This window comes from Plectropomus leopardus, chromosome 17 (assembly GCF_008729295.1).
Source record: "Plectropomus leopardus isolate mb chromosome 17, YSFRI_Pleo_2.0, whole genome shotgun sequence".
In the NCBI taxonomy this organism is placed as follows: Eukaryota; Metazoa; Chordata; class Actinopteri; order Perciformes; family Serranidae; genus Plectropomus; species Plectropomus leopardus.
This window is the reverse complement of record NC_056479.1, coordinates 4,490,621-4,511,504: the sequence shown is the minus strand read 5'-3', so window position 1 is coordinate 4,511,504 and position 20,884 is coordinate 4,490,621. Positions and strand designations below refer to the sequence as shown.

Sequence of the window (20,884 nt, the reverse complement as noted above, 5' to 3'; positions counted from 1 at the left end):
TGGGGAAACTGATGAGTTTCAACATTGAGAACGAAGGACTTCATCTGCTATTTTGAGTGCGCTGAGCTTGCATGAAATACTTTTACAAGTCCGATCAAACATTTCACAGTGAACACGTCCAGTGATGTCCAGGGATCCCAACACTTAATTTTCTTTCAATATAGGCTGGAACACAGGACAAAGTGATTAATGACTGACTACAAATTGGTAAACTCTGTAGTAACACCCAAGCAATATGAAGCTTGGGATAAATTGTAAAATATACAATATATTTGTTTTGACAACTGTTGTATGTAAAACAAAATTCTTTATCATGTGTTTTTTTCCCCCAGCTCTCACCAAGTTTTCCTCCCGCTGAGATGGACTGAAAAGGTAGATGCAGAGTGGAGCGTACATTATATTTATTGTTCCAATTATGGCCATGAGCCAGGGGAAGCCAACTGATGCCACTATTGGACCTGCAATAGCTGGACCTTTTGACAGATGAGACAACATTCAATAAAATTAATGTTCAATTTACCCTCGAATTGTATAAAATGAAATAAAAATATGCCTAATGGAAACATGTCAAAGTTTTTATGCTTGAATGATGTGGTATTTTGGGCAATTTGAAAAGGCTATATTTTGAAAAACTGCAACAGAAACACTACATTTGCTTTTATGGGTCCCATGAGAAACACCATCATCACGTAATTGTATTTTATCGATATTTTGAAAATATTTTTTAAGTTTTGTGGAAAATCTGTAACCCACCTACTGATGCTCTTAATTAGCATGGATGTAATTTCACAAAATCCTATGGCTGATTAAACCCCATTGTTGTGTTTTCAGAAGCTGCCATCATCAAAGGTTTAAGTAAAACATACTACAGATCTAATTGAGGGATTTAAAGATTTTTACAGCTCTAAGGTTATTATTTCCTGTCAAGTAAGAGGAGAGTTTAACATTCTGGAAAATATGGATAGTTGCTTTCTTGCCGATAAAGCTGACAAAGTAATTAGTTTGATAATATTCTCATTTCTGTACAGCAAATACAAAGCTACTACCGCTTGACAGATAGCCTAGCTTAGCACAAACGCAAGAAATGGCTAGTCTGACTTGGTCCAAAGCCAACAAACACCACCTATTGGCAGCAGTAGTTTAGTGTAGATTAAACTCAGGTAACCAGGGCTTACCCATCTCTTTTCTGTTTACACTATACCCACCCATAAGCCAAGAAGTCATCAGAATTTATAGGAAGGTATACTTCCTCCGTGGTTAGCTACCCATCTACCTAGCAGTATACCGCCCTCATCAACTTCCATTGAGACTGGTTAAAGTTCATCATGGAATCATCGCTGCATGCGAGTACTGTGCTTACCTATACAGAATCCAGTGCTTACTGCAACATCAGCAATAGCATAAACTGTACCATATACTGGCATGTATCTCAGGTCTACCAGGTAACCCAAAAGAGGCATTATTGAGGAGTCCACTGTGCCTGGAAGAACAAGGTAATGATTATTTCAACTAACAAATTATTTATCAGTTTAACAGCAAATATTAGGCATGACTTACTTACCGACTGAAAATCCAACAAATGCATTCAGAACAAGCAAATGACAAATGGTCTTGGAAAATCCAAACTGAAATTTAAAGGAAGAAATTTACAGTATCATGGATTAAAGCCTAACAAGATCATCAAAAAATTGTCTACACCAATTCACATCTGGTTTAATTTTTTTTCCTTTTTGATGTTTTTTTTTTTTTTTTTTAATCTGGACAAGCAAAATGAAAGTCCTATAGGATGTCTGCTGGACAGAATGTATGACAGTCTATGTGGTTAAGATTACAGCCAGTAAATGATTGGATTTTTGGAGCCAGAAGTGATATCTGCAAATGTGTTATTCTTTGTACTTAGTCTTTTAATATCATTACAAAAACAAAAAAATATTGTTTTTGGTGGCTGTAATCCAAAGAGTTAATATGTATGTAAGACTCACAGAAATGGTGGTTATTCCCGCCATAATCATTCCAACAAAAGCATATATCCAACTGCGAGAGGAGATGAACAACATGGCATTAACAGAATGTATATGGTAGTACTGAGATATCAAAAACCATGAAGAAACTTAAAAAGCTTACTATGCTTTCAGACTCAGATCAACATACCTTCCACTGTATTTTTGTGACAGGTAACCAAAGATGTTGGATGCGATAAGGTAGGATATACTGTCTGGCAAGAAGACTGTGCCTGACAAAAAGAAGCCATGAGTTGGAATATGACAGCAACAGAAAAAGATACAATATACAGTAGTTTGACTCTCATATTTGGTAGTAAACATTTTCACAGAATATGAAGTTACTAACACATTGGAATCTATTGTTTAAATTACTGCTGAGGGTTATCTCATCTCTGGTGAACTGCCATGTATAGTCATAAATTCACATCACGACTATAGAACACTGGCACCATCAGATTATGACTTATTCAAAATTGCAATTGTCCTTTTGTTAAGTCCCGCCCTTCAATGCAGACTGTTTGACAAGTTCAGAGTGATAATGGGCTGCAGTTGTAGTGTATACATGAAGATTATTTAATTTGGCACTGAATAATGTGAGCATGGGCTGTTAGCACAATAGTGTCAGCATAACATAGATTTATCTTGAATACCTAGCTGCCATTGGCTAGCACACATGGTCTTCATCATCCAGATAGGAAGGGATGTCTCTATTGTGGCAATAACCATAGTTGTAGAACATATGGCTCCTGGAAAGCAGAGTTAATAGAACATACTTATTACTCTATTACTATATCATTAAGTATGCTTCCTGTTACTTCCTTTTTCTGAGTTTAGTATTTAAAATCACAGTCAGTATGTAGTCAGTATCAACTATATTGTAAATGTATACTATAGGCCATTTCTATACCAGCAGAAATGAGGATGTATGGATCCTTTAAGAGAGTCAGGAGAGGAGTCCCTTTTTCCATCTGTAACATAAGAGAGGAAAAGGTTGAAATAATTTATTTTGTAATAAATAGTTTTTTGATTGATTAAAATAATGATAATGAAAAACTGTTTAGATTTAGAACCTTTATTTATTCAGTCATTTATTTATTATGATTATCTATGTTATTTGTTGTTTATTTAACAGGTCTTCAATAAAGTATTCCTTATACTTAATAGGTCCCTTTACCTTTGCTTGCACCTGCGAGGGTTGAAAGATGAGGACATGTAAACCTGTGTGTGGAGGGTAAAACAGGCTCTTAATACTTAATACATTTGCTTTAAAGTCAGCAGATGATTCTTTTTTTTATTTTCTAAAATACAAAAGTCCATAAACTTCTATCATGTAGTTCTGCATGTGGGTAGTTTGTCAAAGTGGTCTTCCCGTACCTGTACCTCATGCATGCACTGCTCAAGTTTTGTAGTTGCCCTCCATCCAGTAAATTGCTGGGATTTCTTGTTGCCACTACTGCCACTACTTCAAAGTGAGAGTGCGCCGACTGACAACTATTGTATGTTATACACTTACTATGCCCCATACAACCCCAAACCAAATTTTCTGACTTATCTCTTTTCCAGTCGGATTGTAAAGAATTTTTAAGTGTTTAATCATATGTACAACATTCCACAGTACCTCCACCCAACACAGCGATGACCGCCAGGACCAGGAATGGAGCCATCTTTCCTACAAACTCATACATCACACTGCCAAAAGGAGCGCCAGCTTCAACATAAGAAAGAGATCATTGACAACTCAAATTGAGAAAGTTAAACATTGGAGTAGAAGAATAATGTAGTAAGTGGAAAATGTGGAAAACGCCCCCTTAAATTAATCAAAACTCCATGCTAGTTAATGTCTTCTATCAAAGGAAAACTTGCATAATACATAAGGAGGGCAGTTTAAAAGAAGTAAATAATTTAAAAGATCCTTGTTATTGGGTATTTTCAGAACATCCATCCATTTTTATATATCTGCAAATGCGAGGCATTATGGTTTTGGCCTTCTGTCCATACGTCTGTCCTACCATCCTTCAGGCCTACCTGTTCCTGTGAACGTGATTCGTGTTCACTTCCCATCTGAATGTAATTGGCACAAATTTGGCATAAGATTTGGCACAAACGTCCTTTTGGGCTCAAGGGGAAATGGATTTAATTTTTGGAGGCCATAGTTAAAGGGTTAAGGTCAGTGTGATGTTGTATCCATCTAATTTTTTGACTGTGATATCTCAGGAAGGCCTTGAAGGAATCTTATTAAATTTTATACACACATCCACTTAACTGAGGTTTAGAAGTCCAGGTCACTGAGACTTCACCAAACGTCATTTTAAGTCATAATTCTTGAATTCATCCGCTAATTATGACAAAATTTCACACAAATGTCTAACATAGTAAAAAGGTCAAAGTCAGTCTCAATTTCATCATAATGATTTCATTTATAATGCCAGCTCCTCATCCAAAAGCTATTGTAATCAACTCTACTATTTTTATATGTTTTAATGCAGATCTCGTCTTCAGTTGATCGATGCCATTTCAAATAATTTCTTTTAGTTTATCCATTTGCACAGATATTGACCCCAAATGAGTGTTTAACATGCGCTGGTATTTCAAGTAGAAGAAAATAATGAAATGCTGTAATTCTGTGAACACTGAAGAATAGGTTGCTGTCTGTTTGCATACCTATTAATCCTAAGGCCAAACCAGTGAACGATATACCCATTGCACGTCCTCTCTCCTCGACATCTTTGTACACATCAGCCACCATACTCATTCCTGCAAAACAGAAGTAATAATAATAATAATAACAATAACAATAATTAGTGGAACTGACCATTTAAATAGCATTTTTTCAAATCTATTTGAAAATGAAAATGATTTGGTGGATTGCAGTCAACATTGTAAAATATTCATAAATTAACATATCTGACCTGCCACCGACAAGCAGGATCCACCTACACCTTGTATTGATCTGGCCAGCAGCAGTAAGAGGTAGCTAGATGAAAAGGCAAACACTTCACAGAAACAAGGAGATAGATGTTTAGAGCGATAACACACAGTGAAATCTTAGTTAGTCTGAAGTCTTTGCACTCAAGTCCCAAGTCAAAGGTGAAGTCCCAAGTCTTCAACTCATAGATACAAGTCCTAAACAACTCATGATGCCTCCTCACCAAATCTGAAATCATTTCAACAACAGATTAAAACAGTAAATCTAGGGCTGCTGAACAATTTTGTAATTGCGATTTATCACATGCCTTAATCACATTGTTTAAATCACATTTTTAATACCATTATTTTGCATTATAAAACTTTTTTGAAGTTCATATTTACAAGGTGCAACAGTTTATACCAGATTATCTTGATTAGAACTGAAAGCAAAAAACTGCATGGGACTAGCATATCATGGATTTGTCTTTTAGGAAAGACTCATGGGTACCTACATAATCCATTTTCATTTAGCTCATTGCTCATTAAAGTTATTCGTTCAAAGTTGACCATAATCATTGACCAGGCTTTTAATCTATAAATGCTTTAAAATTGTGAATTTGGCTGCTGAGTGATGACCACAACCCCCTCTGGGTTGTCACAAAATGGCTTGTTATTAAATGCATTTTTCCAACCCATTCTTTTTATTAAGTTTTTAAATAGCTTTTGCAGTGCTCTAGGCATAAGATCCCGATCAGTCATGGTGTTATAGTATGTTGGCGGATTACTGGCTGGCGCCTGGCTGGCAGTGTAATACACAAATGGGTGTCATCACATAAGAACATGATTGGACAAAACGTGTCATGTCCATATGATACATATCAGGTTAAAAAGCTGCCTGTAACGATGTAATATAAGGAGCATGAGGGTGCCTGAAGGGCAAGCGGGAGGGGTGGTGGATGGGTCCAACAAACCAAGAACATGTTGACTTTTCATTTAACTTCACTGATACCACTCCAAACTGCATGTGCTTGCATGTATCTGACTGGCAATTGCAGGGTCTTGACAGTTGACATTGCATTGGCAGGTGACTACAGTAAAACATTTTGCTTTACAACTTCGTTTTTTTTTGCTGGGTGCCTCTGCATAGGCACCCCTCTCATGGCCTTAATCAATTAAATAAGAGTTCTAGGTTTTTTCATGCAGAGCTGTTGTCTGGATGTACTTTAATGTGATACTTACAAGTGATTGCGAAGATGATTATACTGAAACCAGCACACAATGGGATGTGATATCCAATCCTGTGCAATATACAGTAAAAAGGTAGGCAAAATTATGTGTTTTTGAACTAGGTAAAATCTTATCTTGTTATCCACAGACCACAATCACTCACCTGTCAGTAAGAGGCCCGATGAAGGGGCTAATGATAAGCTGTATGGTGGACTTAGAGGCCAACAGCAGACCGACTTTGATGTTCACTTTGTCCAGCTGAGAATCTGCATCAGAGCAGTTTGACTCAGGGGATTTTAGGGCCACAGTGGGATCAGTGGACAGAGCTGGACTCTGTTGTGGAGGTCCAAATGTGGAGCCCTGACTCGCTGATGTGTTACTGAGTGACTGGATGATAGGAGGACTGACTGTGAGGGCAGTGCTGTTCTCAGAGGTTCTGATGGCAGTCTGGTCAGTCATGTACAGGTAATCTGGAAGGATTGGCACTGTAAACAACAAAAAAAAAAGCACAACAAAATCTTGCTCAATTAAAGTCTCTGTATTGGTGCTGCTAAATTTAAGTGGTGCCTATGACACAGTGGACCATACAATTTTATGAGAAAGACTCAGTTGGAAACTGTCAGTCAGAGCACACAACTGTGACTTGCCATGTCCCCACAGGGGTCTCATTTTGGGACCTCTCTTGTTTAATCTCTGTGTGCTTTCATCAGGCCATAGTTATGCAGTTGACATGCAAATATACATATTACTTTCACCAGGTTATTATTTTAGATTTTTACTTCTGGTAACGGCATTTAGGCTTAAAAAGTGGTGTTAGTTTGTAAAGATTATCTTGCCAAAAAATTGTATCAGATGTTTGTTTGTCACAGAGCAATAATCCAAATTTTGTTTTGGGTAAGGGTTAGGGTTGACTCATGATTAATGTTGATGATTAACCCATTTTTGGATTCTGCCTGTCAGACACACAAAGGAAAAACAATGTTTTTTCACAATTTGGAGGTTACATACGGTGAGTAAGTGGTCACTTTGCAGATGAAGAATTTCTTTTAGTTATTGTAGTATGCCATGTTCCGCTATCGGGTGTTGAGATAAAGTGTTGTGCAACAGTTTGTATGTTTGAACTTACCAACCACTGACAGCAGCATATGATCCAGGAACAAGGCGATAAACACAATAACCAGGGCCATCTTCTTTAGCTGGACCTCCTGTCTCATCCACTTTAGTAAGTCTAGGTTACACAGCAGACATACAGTATTTGTCCTTGTATTTAAAGTTCAGTAAGTCAATTTTACACTGCAGAAACTTGATCCAAGTCACTTCTGAAAACTGCTTCATTGGAAAAATTTGTTTGTAAAAACATAAAATGTGGCCCAATAATGGGCCAATAATGTCCATTGTGAATAAGCAATAACACCAAATAATTATGCTTTTTCTTCAGTAAACGAGCTGCTCATTTCATATATTAAAGGGGCCAGTTTACCAAGTTGTAAAAAAATACTGGCTAAAGCTTAGATCATGATCATGCCCCAAACAAAGGAGGATGAAATCCCATTAATATTACAACTTTTTTATGTTGTACTGTCAATATATATATGTTTTGACATAACTAAAGCCTCATTCACCAACTGTTCTTTAGAAGTTTGTTCTTTGGTAAGAACAGAATCTACATATCCAGAAGATCACTCTTGTGCACATTTTGCTCTGACATGTTTGTGCAGAATAATGGCTGAATGCATTTTCTTTACTACAGCTATATAAAATCTTAGGATTTAAATGACAATAACATTTTTATAAAATAATCTTTAATGATTAATTTCATTAGTTAAAAAAGCACCCTTCTTCCCTTTTTTTTTGCTATTAGAGCTGTATGTGTTCTGTACTGTTGTCCCTTTTCTATCCTGCCCAGCCGTGCTGCATCACCTAACGAGGTGTACTGCTTGGCAAGGTGCAGCCAGCCTGGAAACAAACTGCTTTTGGTTTCAATAGTGCATTTTTTTTTTTTTTTTTTTGCAGTTAACAATATAAATGTAACACTTTGTATACACAGTGTATTTTAGACTTATTGTAGGAGTTGAGCTGAAAATTCCAAGATGAAACAAAAATACACAATCTTGCCAAGATTTAAGCCATGAACACAGCCAAAATAAGCAAAACATGAAGAATGGAAAACCGCGTAGATATTTTTAGATAAAAATAGCAAAACATGCAGTGCAAAATATGTATTTTACAACACTTCACAAATTTAGAAATTTTCATTAATAATAATTTAAAAAGTAGGCTATAACCAAGAAAGTAAAATATAAGAGCATATTGTAGCACAAACTTACCCATATCTTCAGTTTTTACAGAGAACAGTGTGTAGCAGCTGGTGTGTGAAATCAGCTTGAACAGTGTTCACTCTGTTAACATAGAAACAATTTACTTAGGGCTGCACCTACTCCTGTTGCATGAGCATGAAAAATAACAAAAGCACTAAAGCTTGACAGCTGGGACTAGTTGATCAAGCTGATAATCAGGACGTCACATTAATTCACAGCACATAGCTGTTTAGTTCTTAACTATTAAGTGGGAATAATTTGCCTGTATTCTAAACTATAACACATTGCAGACCTGGAGTGGGTTGCAGTTCAATAGTTCAAACTTAGCCTATAGTTCAAACTTGAGTGAATAGTCAGTCAAAACGGGGACAAAGTAAAAATAAAACTCCAAACAAAGGAAATTAAAATAATGAGTAATCGAAATTTAAATTAGGTAATTATGATAATAACAAATACAGTTTTTCCCAGCTTTTTTTCCCCTAAACATTTAGTTAACAAGAAGTTCTAAATCTACTAATTTCCTGCAATTTGTTGCTCATTGCATTTTCTCCAGTGTTTTTTTAAAAAAAAATCTGTTTGCTCATAAAAAGCTCAATACATCTGCTTACTTTTTTGAGTAAACTAACATGATGCTTTCCAGTTTTTTGACTGGAAGTTGTTGAGCCTGGACAGACTGAGGTCACACCAATATACAAAAAGGTAAAGCAGATTCAGTGATATACTGTATAGCCTGTAAATTTAGATTTTGGCACATCCACTCATAGGCGTAATTTATGGGGGATATGGGTGGGTTGCAACCCACCCAATAATTTAAACCAGCCACCACAACCCCCCCAATATCATATCATAATTATTTAAAATTAATATTAGGTATTATAAACACGATAATGTGGTAGATTTTCTCAATGGCAGTAAAAAAAAAAAAAAAAAAAGTGACTGGTCTGCGCCCCCCCTCCCGTGCTGAGATTCGATTTCGCCCACCACTGACCTGAGCGTTCCTTTAATGTTATGTTTCGGAAGCATTCGCGGTGGTATGAAGAGAGCTGAGGGGAAAAAGAAAGCCCAGCCAACAATTTATAATTGTTGGCAAAAGAATGAAAATGTCTTCCTCAACAGGAGGTACGATATTGCTAGAGCTTCAGTGCCACCACTTTCATTCATTCAACATTTGAATCGTGGTCAAATGTTGAATGAATGAAAGTTAGTCCTCCTCTCTGCTGTGCTGTGTCTCTGAGCTGTTATTTAACACAGCTGCGGGGCAGACGCTGCTGCTGCTGCTGCTGCTGATGCTGCTGCTGCTGCTGCTGCTGCGGGGCAGATGCTGCTGCTGCTGCTGTAGTGCAGATGCTGCTGCTGCTGCTGCTGCTGCTGCTGCTGCGGGGCAGATGCTGCTGTTGCTGCTGCTGCTGCTGCTGCTGCTGCTGCGGGGCAGATGCTGCTGTTGCTGCTGCTGCTGCTGCTGCTGCTGCTGCTGCTGCTGCTGCGGGGCAGATGCTGCTGCTGCTGCTGCTGCTGCTGCTGCTGCTGCAGGGCAGATGCTGCTGCTGCTGCTGTTGCAGGCACACACACACAGGCACGCACACAGTAAAAAAAAAGTAAACAAAAAAAAGACAAAGCAATGCCTGTGTCACTCAACCCCCCCAATGTTCAACTCAAAGTTACGCCCTTGCATCCACTTGATGAGAAGTCGTGATGCTATCACCACTGGCAGTTCCTGTTTCTTGTATTTGTATTTGTATAAGTGTACACCTCCAGAGAGAGTACAGTGACATTAATCAGCTACTGTAATTATTGGCAAATGACTCTTCAAAAAAGAACATGCGTAAATGAAACAATGACACTCCAGTCAACAGGATAACTAAACTGTAGAAAGGCTTAACTGGAAGTGTATGTGTACTTTTAGGAGCTAAAGTGGAACAACTTCAAGAATAATTTGTATACTTTAAGTATATGACTTTATATGTACGAATATACATGCTTAATTAGTGGAATTGAAGTGCACTTTGTTTGTATTATAAGTATATTAAAGAGAGAGTGTCTTACAAATATATAAGCTTTATAAGCTTTATACCTTGTATATATTCTTACTGTGGCACTACTATACTTAGTTATAATTTTGGCTTATTTCAATTACTAAGAAAGCATACTTTGCAGTCAGTATACTTTATTATGCTATTTCTATGTTGCACATTCATGCAAATGCATAACCAGTATACTGAAGGCTGAATGACTTGTGGGACTACTTCCAGGTGAAAACGAACTTTAATTAAATGTATTCAAACCATATCAACAATATAAATGGTACATTGCAAATATTACAGAAACTTCTACCATCTGTAAATGTACAATGTTGTAGCTATGTACACATGGCTACAACATAAACAATTTTCATGATAAAATACAGTCATTCAAATACTAGTATTTTAGTTCACTTTTTAGAAATAGATTAGTTGATAGATTACATTTTAAAAGAACACCAAGGAACAATGAACAATAAAAAACATTACTGATTATTGGACCACTACCCCTTCCACCATACAGAAACAAACGTTGCACGTTATGTTCTTTTTTTTTTGGCTGAACTGCTCAGTATTACACTTTCATCTGAGACGCACATCAGAGACACTTGTCTCAGAAAACTCCAGAAAAACAGCGTCTGTTAACTGAATGGACAAGCAAAACTGTAAGTCATGCAGCATATTTATTCTATTTTATAACAGTAAATCAGAACTCACTTTGAGGAACTATATTTGTATGGCATACCAATATTGCTACCAGCACTTAGTCCAACATGTATTTTTTATAATTACTGGTAATCTGTTTCCTTATGTGATCTTGCTGCTATAGAAATCACAGAGGCTTTTAAATAGACTACATGTAACTCAAAATATGTTGTCCAATCATGTTTTAAGAACATTTTCGATTGAGGTCATATCTATCTGCCAAGAACATAGAAAGAGTGTGAAAACCTTTTGGCCATACATAGGAGATTTTTCTAAATTTACATGCAATTTGAAGGTTAATGGAAACCTGCTTATTGTCTTTTTTTAAGTTACTTTTGAAAACCTATTACTTCAGTCATACATTGACTTAAATGTTTCCTTATTATCTTCTGAAAAGGACTTAATTAAAAAAAAAGGTAGTATTACTGTTGTTATTAATAATATAATTATTAATATTTACATATAACCTCAGTAATAGATTGATAATTCATAATTTATAAATGAAATTACACATTCAAAACAGTAAAAATGTCTTTACTGTATGAATGATTCCATGTTAACCGATAAGGGAATGACTGTAAGGTATTATGTCTTTAAAGCAGTAGGTGTGGAAAAGCCACTGTTGAATTAACAAACCCAGATGATCATTCTGTCAGTCCTCACTTTGATGTGTATGAGTACTTAAGATCTTACAGTTCTGTTTGACATGTCACTGTAATACTTATTTGAAACATTTGACAATTAAGGGTTGCGAAATATGGAGGTGAATAGAGACTTGGGTAAGTTGAAACAAAAACTTTTCATGGTGATGTGTGACTTGAAAGGCATGTGAACATCATAGCAGCAGTTAGATTTTTTGATTGCCTGACATCACTGTAGTCACCCGTGATGTCAGAGATACTGGTTTCTGCAGATCCCCGTGAACTTAAGTCAGCAAAATGTCTGAAACATTATAAGAGGCATACCACTTTTGAAACATGCCATTAACCAGTTGTATTTCAATTTGCAAGAAATTTGTAAAAAAAAAAAAAAAAAAAAAAAAGAGGCCCCAAGGAAATGACCTGAAAATAAGCAACAAAACAAAAAAAATTACAAGAAAAATACTTCTATTCTGCATGCAACATAATGAAATAAGGCTATTTAGACTATCTAAGACTATTATTTTTCTTTTTTTATCTTATATATATATATATATATATATATATATATATATATATATATATATATTATTATTATTATTTTATTATTTTTTGTCTTATAATACACCCAGCAAATTTTCAGGCCTTTTTTTCAGTTTGGGGACATGTCTTGCCCAGTTGTTCGTTATGTTTTTGCCCAAGTTTTTGAAAGAAATCCAACTAATTTTCTCAGGTTTCATTGGATTAAATGCTGGTGAAAAGTGTCTGAACTCAGCACAGGATATCATTTCAGGTGTTATAGATATTAAAGTTATTTGAGTACTTCCATTTTAATTGAAACTCAATCTTTATACTTCAACTCCCCACAGGATGTTTTTTTTATTTTTTTTTTTTTTACCTCTTTACATTTACTTTTCAGATTTTCATGGTTTTCCATGATTTTCTTTTGTGTGTGATAAACTGAAGGATGAATTATCTCTTTATGGGCTGCAAAAATTCTTCTTCTTAAGCTAAATAAACTTCTTAATCCTCTTAATCTTTAACACTGAGATCAGCTGGGAAATGCATCGTCACAAGGCTGAAAACTGGGCTTTTTTTTCTGACACCATGAAAGGTCGACCTTTTAGAGATATTTGGCTCTCATAGGACAGCCAAGCCACAAACATATGAAGATTTTATAGAAAATGATGGATTACTGTAGATTCAATTAACGGACAGTATACAGTTAAAATGACCAAAACCTTAAAGACATAAAATGAAGCAGCAATATACTGTAAATCCCAAAACATAAGATGGAACAGTAAAACACTGACAGGGAACATTTGCTTTTCATCTGCTTTTGAATGCACGACTTTTAATTCTAGTTCATACTTTTTCCACAATGAAGACAAGTAGCTTTAAACAAAACCAGCCTTGTCTGTTGTGTATATACATATTTCAACCTTATGTTAACAACATCTATTCACTGATTTAGTATTGAATGCATTGCTGACTGTCATCCCTTGCAGCACCAGTGACTACAAAAGAATCCGCCATGCATGTTTTGTCCCCCGAACCCCCCATCATTTTAGACAGTGGAGAGCGCATCAGTGATTTCATACAGGACAAAATAAAAGAGCTTCATTCAGTGGTGAGTCTCAGAGGCATCAAGTCACTTAGGTTTCCTTACTATTAATCTCCAACCCATTTTTATCCCAACTTGTCAAATATCGCCACTTGGTCAGTGCCGTGCATGACATGCTATTGTCCTTGTTGACATTCCTTGACGTTGAATGCGTTGTGTCTTTTCAAAATAGACATTTCTTCTCACAGAGAATGTGTAGTTTCTGCTTGTTAGATGCATATTGTCTTTTACAAAATAAATCTGTAAACTTTGTATTTTACAGACTTCTAACCGATTCTTACTTATTTCCATGTGCTACACAAGCACGTGGTTAGGTTTAAAAATCAAGAAGCATAGAGGAAGCGAACTGCAGGCTCCTGAGGGGGTTTGTTAGACACATCCACTGCTCCTCCCACCTGCTCTATAGGGACTTTCAAGCACTTCTGTTATTACACTGTTACCAGCGTTTTCAACTGACGTAATCTGGAAATGTATTATACTCCTGCGTCAGGTGCTGTGTTATAAACTGACACTGTCCGGAGGCGTATCATACTTCCGTTTCAGGTACCGTCCAGTCAACTGATAGCGTATCATACTGCCAATAAAGGTATCATATGGCCGTGTTATACACTGATGCTGCAAAGAATTTTTTGGTTATTATGATGTTCTGAGAATGGTACAATGCAACCAATGCAATGTTTTAGTAATGTTTTCAGCGGCAAGTTTTCTTTTGGTTCACAGAATATTCTTCCTTAAGTTAGGGTAACATTCTTTATAAACATCATTAAATGTTTTTGTTGTTTGTTTGTTTACATATCACATTGCATTACATTTTCATTTTAAAAAAGTCTTAAACCTCAGGCCTCATCAAAATGTTTTGAATGTTGTTTTGAAAATGTTCTTTCTCCGTTCTCATGTAACATTGTGGGAATGTTTTATAAAAGAACATTCTATGATTTGTCATCCCTCAACATCTCCACAACATCTTAGAATGTTGCAGTTATGTCTAAGTTATGTCTTTGTCAGCATTGAACCTTACAGGGACATTATTAGAAATGATAAACATCTTAAAATGCTGTTTGAACGAGATTAAAATGTTTTCTTCTCAGCATTATTGCAACTTGTAGGTAACCTTAGCCAGTGTTGTAGGAACATTCCCTGCTAGCTGTGTTTTGACGTCAGTATCTAAAAATCATTGCCCAAGCAACGATATTTGACAACTAAGGAATGGGTACAGGTTTGTATCTTGGTTATTCTGTAAGACTGTAGAGATTCTTGAGTTGTGCCTTTTTGAAATAAATTGTTAACTTTCTTTCATTTAATCAGGACAGTGAAGAGCCATTCTATGTGGCAAGTCTTGATTGCGTGTTTAAGAAGCATCTCAGGTGGCTAACTGAACTACCTCGAGTCAAGCCTTTCTATGCAGTGAAGTGTAACAACACAGCAGCAGTTTTGAGGATGATAAGCGCTCTGGACATTGGCTTCGACTGTGCCAGCAAGGTACACATAAAGTGTTTCAAAGATAATCTAGCTTTCTGTTTTCCTTGTTAGTAATCTTCATTATGGACTGTGGTTGTTTCCTTCTCACTTTGCTCATTTGAAACAAGTTTTGGTCTAACACAGGGTGAGATCCAGCTGGTCCTGTCCCTTGGAGTGACACCTGATAAAATCATTTACGCACACACAACCAAACCACTGTCGCACATCAAATATGCCTGTGCTCATGGAGTAGATATGATGACTTTTGATAATGAGGACGAACTCCTAAAGATTTCTCTCTGTCACGCCAAAGCCAAGTAAGTGAACAGCTACTTCTGCTTCTATGATTAGTGTAATTTGATTAGAGTACTGATGAAGCCTTTTTCATTGATTTACAGACTTGTACTCCGCATCGCAGTGGATGACTCTGAATCACTGCTAAGACTCAGTTCAAAGTTTGGAGCCAGACTCGTGTCAGTTGGTAAGCTGCTGAAACGTGCTGCAGAGCTGGGCTTAGACGTCATTGGAGTCAGCTTTCATGTAGGCAGCGGGTGCATGGGAAGTTTGGCGTTCAAGCATGCCATAGAAGACGCCCGACATGTTTTTGATACAGCAGTAAGTCATCGTCATAGCAATGCAACATTACAACACTGCAGTACATGTACATGTTTAGAGATACAGGCTAACCCTTAATCAGGCTTGTTGTGTTGATATGCAAATGTGATGTAAATCGAATGACAAAGAAGTGATGGCCAGCGTCAGCAAAGTAAATGAGTGTAACTTTCCCTCCTTACCAAAGACGAAGAGGGGCACTGCTTAAGTACTGGGAGCCATCAGATCATACTGTGGTTATACTGGATAACTTGTGCAAATCTTTGTTGTTTGCTCATGATCCGGGTGTAGTTAAGGAGGATATGAATTCCGTCACCAGCGGTACATATATTGGAATAATAATGACATCCGTCTTATATGAAGGCCTTCAGCCATGTGTGTTTATTGGGTGGTGTACTATGCTTAGTCTAGGGGCAAAGTGTACCAGAGGCTTAATACTTTTTCAACTTGAAAAATCTTTTTGCAAACATGATCAGCATGATCAGCAAGTCTTTGCGTTGTTCTCTCAATGTCAACAATTCTCTTATCATTGTTAGCTTTTCCCAGGGTAATAATAATCTAAATGGCTGCTAACAGCAGCTTCTAACTCGGTCAGCCACTTTTCACTCTTTAATTTATGCATTTCTATGCACTACTTAATCTAGCCCAAAGCTGGTGCATCCGTTTGCGAATTTTTTTTTTCTTTTCCAAAAAAAGCATTAGTATTGGCATGGGCTGCAATGTTTTAGTGTATTTATTTTAATTTTTAATTTCTAAGTATATGTACAAAAAGTAATGCATCAGAGTTCGAACCCATGTAATCGTAAAGGCTGTGATTAAGTGACCGATGCGTTGTTGGATATTATTACAGAGAAATTCTTTGCACAGAGGTAAGTGGGAATAGTGGATGGGTCAAACAAAGACAGGACTTTTCCCCAGGACACTAGTGTTTGTGTCCCACGTGAAACAAAGTGTACTTTGTGCTATGAGAAGGTAAGCCATCAAAATGATTCATTACTATAGACCAACTTGACAACATAAACATTTTAAATGGGGTCCCTTTGTATTTCTTGTTGGACTTTGTTGCAGTATATGTGAATGACATCAGCTGACAGGAAGTAAACATGGACCCAAGCTGCTGCTTAGCAATGCCAGTGAAACAGTCTATACCTAACCTATATAACTTTCCTAAACCTAACCTACATGACTTCAAGTTAAGTACATAACTTGATGTTAAGAATGTAACTTGATGCTACGGTGATGGAGTGTTGTTTTATGAGAATGCATTGCAAACTTCTGCACCCTTTATAAATGGTGCCTTACTAAAAAGTAGAACTGATATGTTTTTCAGAATTTGTTGGGCTTTCAGATGACTCTCTTGGATATTGGTGGAGGGTTCTCCGGAAGGGATGACTTTCAAGTCAAATTTGAAGAGGTAAAATAAAGATATGTAGATATAGTGTTAGGTATTGATTTTTCGTAGTTTTAAAGCACCTTAGCATTGTTATGACATGAACGATTACCTCAATGACAATTCAAGGAAAAATTGTCATTTAAATCTTTATTGGTTGTATGATATCTATATTTTCAAGGTTTCTCTACCTCAAGAAAGCATAAAAATACATTATGCAATGTTGAAGATGTTTGATCAAACACTGTTATTTGGTTTTCATCCTGGTTTTCTAATTGCATGGCTTGTATTTCATAGAAATACATGCAGAAACCTTACTGTAGTCACCCGTGATGTCAGAGATACTGGTTTCTGCAGATCCCCGTGAACTTAAGTCAGCAAAATGTCTGAAACATTATAAGAGGCATACCACTTTTGAAACATGCCATTAACCAGTTGTATTTCTCCCTCCTAGTTTTCAGAGGTCATCAATGGAGCATTGGACAAATTCTTCCCTCCAAGCAGCAAAGTGCAGATTATTGCAGAACCAGGCCGATACTACGTGGAATCAGCCTTCACACTGGTGGCCAATGTCTTTGCCAAAAGAGCAATCTCAGATGATTTGGATGAACATAGCAGTAATGTACAGATATGTCTTTTGAAGCCACATGAATGTTGACTATCCAGTATAAGGCTGGCACAGGGCATTTAAAAAAGTAGGACACAGTATACTGCAACTTTAATCTGAGATTCCTCAGATTCCAAGTAACTAAAATCGCTGCACAACAGATTCACGGCACAGATCGCCAAAGCAGCAAACCGACTCCCTTTTGTACTTACGCAAATACAGATTGTGTCTTACCTCGCTGAGAAATAGGTGATGCAAAGCCCTTGTGCCGTTTTTAGCCTATTCCAGTTGGTCGTCTCCATTGACTTGCATTGCCAGGGGACAGGAATGAGGTCCACTGATGTCCTTGGGAATGTTACAGTGATCAGCTCTCCTTTCAGACATTGACCATTTATGTTTCCATCTGGTGGTTGAAACAGACATGTCTTAGCCCACAAATAATATAGTATAAAGTATAAAGTATTTTAAAGTAAAACTATTCTAAGGTCATGATAAGATGACAAGAGCCCTACCAAAAATAGAAAAGTCTTTCCTTTGCATTAGAAAAAAACAACAAAAAACAGCATTCCTATGATAACATTGTGAAAACAATTGTATTGTGTACACAGATTCACAAATAGTTGGCAGTTTAACTTTGTACTGATATACTGTAGTAGAACACCAGACGTGCAGTTTCCTGTTGCAACTGCATCATTTCAAAGGGATATTCACTCAAAGTCTCTAAACGTTTTGTTAGGTGGGGATGAAATCTTTCGTTTATTATGTCTTATTTATTCATTTACAATGGCCCAGTAGCATATTTCCTAATGATTATACCTCTGCAGTGAGTCTTTCAAGTGTTACTTTTAATGAGATGGAAATTAATTTAAATAGAGAATAGACCTTGTGATGGCAGACAAATATTCCTTTAGTTTTGGACATGTCATTTTATAGCAGAGGCCTGGTGAAGAAGAGGTTTTTATCAAATGGCTTTATAGTTATTATGTTTATTCAAATATATCTTGATTTTAAAAACAAGGAGTGTGGGTGACAGCTGTCAGACGTGTCTGATCTTAACGCACCATAATATCAAGATTCATCTTTAGCCATAATCAGCCTCTGAGTGTCTAGGTCCTCACTTTGTGCAGAGCCCCATAGTTGTATATGGTGGAGATGATTAAAATTATCATTTTCATTATACTTTCTATATATATTTCTATACGTTATATATTGTTCTATATATTTTTTTCAACACCTTTGTATAAATATTGCATATATTTTGGGAATTTTTAATATTTTTATTCTTTTTTTTTCAGATGGTGACGAAAACAGCCCTGAGCGAATAATGATGTACTACCTTAACGATGGAGTATACGGCTCCCTGAGTTGCCTCATCAATGATGCTGCCCACAGTAAGGTGGAACCATACCTTCACAGGGTAAATATCAATATCAGCCCCATCACCACATAAAACATTAAAATACCAGATTACATTTAATAACAAAGTTTTTTTATGTGCAGTGCCAATGATTTAAAATTCTTACTTTCTGAGGCATCTGAGCATGGACACTGCTGAATGGTTAAAAGTCCAAAAAATCTCTGTTAAGGTGTGGTTAGGGTTAGGAAGCTACCATACTTTACTGTAGAGGGATGCTGGGACTCAGGAGGTAGTGCGGTCGTTCGCTAATCAGAAGGTCAGTGCTTCAGTTTTTTTAGTCTACATGATGAAAGGTCCTTTGGAAAGGTACTGAACCCAATACTGGTCTCATGTGAGCTCCTGATGAGCAGTCGGCACCTCGTATGGTAGCCTCTGCCACCAATGTATGACTGTGTTTGTGAATTGGTGAATGCTGGCTTATGTTGTCAAAGTGCTTAGAGTGGTAGTTAAGACTAAAAAAATACTAAATCCATGCAGTTATAATAGTTCTTACTAAATCTCTCGTGTGGACTCCCTCCTTGTCATATTCACTGAGCCAGCAGGGCAACTGTTATTAATACATGTAGACAGTAAATCGGTACACATTGTGGATGTATAAATTACATATTTCAATCTCAGTTGGAGATTAATTGTCCACTGCAACTCTGTGGGCTGCAGCATTGTTGGCTTTTCATACTGTGTTGTTGTGACTTCCTTTGATGAAACTTTTCAGGCTGCAAACAGAGCCAGTTAGTTAAAGTGGACCTATATATCAGCATTTCATTTCTAGCTCAGACAAGTTTTCCCCTGCCTCCCCATGTTGTAAACCCTTGGGGCGAGGCCCCCAAACCCAGAATATTTTGGGTTGGGGTATGTAAAAGACAGTGTTTTTCAGCAGCCACATTAATGAATAGCCAGTCATTCGTACACAGTGATTGGTGAGATGACATTTTGTAAATCACATGCAAACCCTATCACGAGATGATTTCATAACTTGGATCTGCACTGGTTTGTACACTGGATTGATATATAAGATAATGTTTTCAGGTCGTCCGTCTGTCTGTCCATTAAATCTGGTATAAACGTTAACATGGACTCAGCAATGAACTGATGAGAGTTTGTGGTCAAAGGTTTAGGTTAATGGGGCCCTACTTCCATCCTATTCTCATAATTGTTTAGCTCCAAAACACCTTGAGGGAATTTCTTCAAATTTGGCATGAACATCCACTTTCAACAGAAGTCTAAACCAATCAAAATTTGGTGGTCAAAGGTCAAGGGCAGTGTGACCTTGCTAAACAATGTATTTGGCTATAACTAAAAAAATACTTAAATGATGAAGTGATGAGAATTTATATCCAAAAGGTCAAACTTCACTCTGACATCATAATGTTTTTAAAAACACTTTTCTGGCTATAACTCAGAAACAGAAGGGGAGACAATTAGTCAGATAATGAACTGGTGACACTAACCGTAGGTGCCCACCCTGAAATGAGGCTGCACCTAGAAATGTGCCTACTGTCTCCTACAGTGGAAACACTCAAAATGTTTACCAGAGGGGAACCAGAGGATGGGTGCTACAGCTGCACTGATGCTGTCCCGATATTGGTGGTTCTACCATTTGGACACAGTGTAAAGTGGTGTCGATGAGCTCACCACTGGGATACACACATGCACTAATTTACTAATATATCTACCAAATAGAATATGATAACCATTTTGTGTTTGAATGTTTGTGCAGGCTGTCAAGAGCAGCGAGCAGAGATACCGCTCTGTCATCTGGGGCCCAACCTGCGACAGCATTGACAAAGTGACCAACAGCTGCTGGATTCCTGAGCTGCATGTGGGCGACTGGCTTCTCATCGACAACATGGGCGCTTACTCTGTTAGTTTGTCCACTGACTTCAACGGCTTTGAAAGGGCACACATTTACCCTGTAGTTACTGCTGAAATATGGCGCGCCGTAAACTTTTCTCACACCTAG

General features: G+C 37.1%; 2 protein-coding genes across 2 annotated transcripts; one reads left to right on the top strand and one right to left on the bottom strand.

The window, feature by feature from the left end:
• Nucleotides 1–2,123: 2,123 nt before the first annotated feature.
• Nucleotides 2,124–8,468, bottom strand: LOC121956198 (synaptic vesicular amine transporter-like). The gene is made up of 11 exons (XM_042504334.1): nucleotides 8,465–8,468; nucleotides 7,264–7,365; nucleotides 6,301–6,622; nucleotides 6,150–6,208; nucleotides 4,913–4,996; nucleotides 4,665–4,757; nucleotides 3,622–3,711; nucleotides 3,178–3,221; nucleotides 2,911–2,971; nucleotides 2,654–2,749; nucleotides 2,124–2,233 (listed from the first exon to the last, which is right to left on the bottom strand). The coding sequence occupies exons 1-11, from the start codon at nucleotides 8,466–8,468 to the stop codon at nucleotides 2,124–2,126; spliced, it is 1,065 nt and encodes a 354-aa protein (XP_042360268.1).
• Nucleotides 8,469–11,935: 3,467 nt separating this feature from the next.
• On the top strand, nucleotides 11,936–20,884 carry LOC121956195 (ornithine decarboxylase-like). Its single transcript, XM_042504331.1, has 9 exons — nucleotides 11,936–11,957; nucleotides 13,325–13,446; nucleotides 14,746–14,919; nucleotides 15,043–15,215; nucleotides 15,297–15,513; nucleotides 16,841–16,924; nucleotides 17,355–17,517; nucleotides 18,803–18,924; nucleotides 20,642–20,884. The coding sequence occupies exons 1-9, from the start codon at nucleotides 11,936–11,938 to the stop codon at nucleotides 20,882–20,884; spliced, it is 1,320 nt and encodes a 439-aa protein (XP_042360265.1).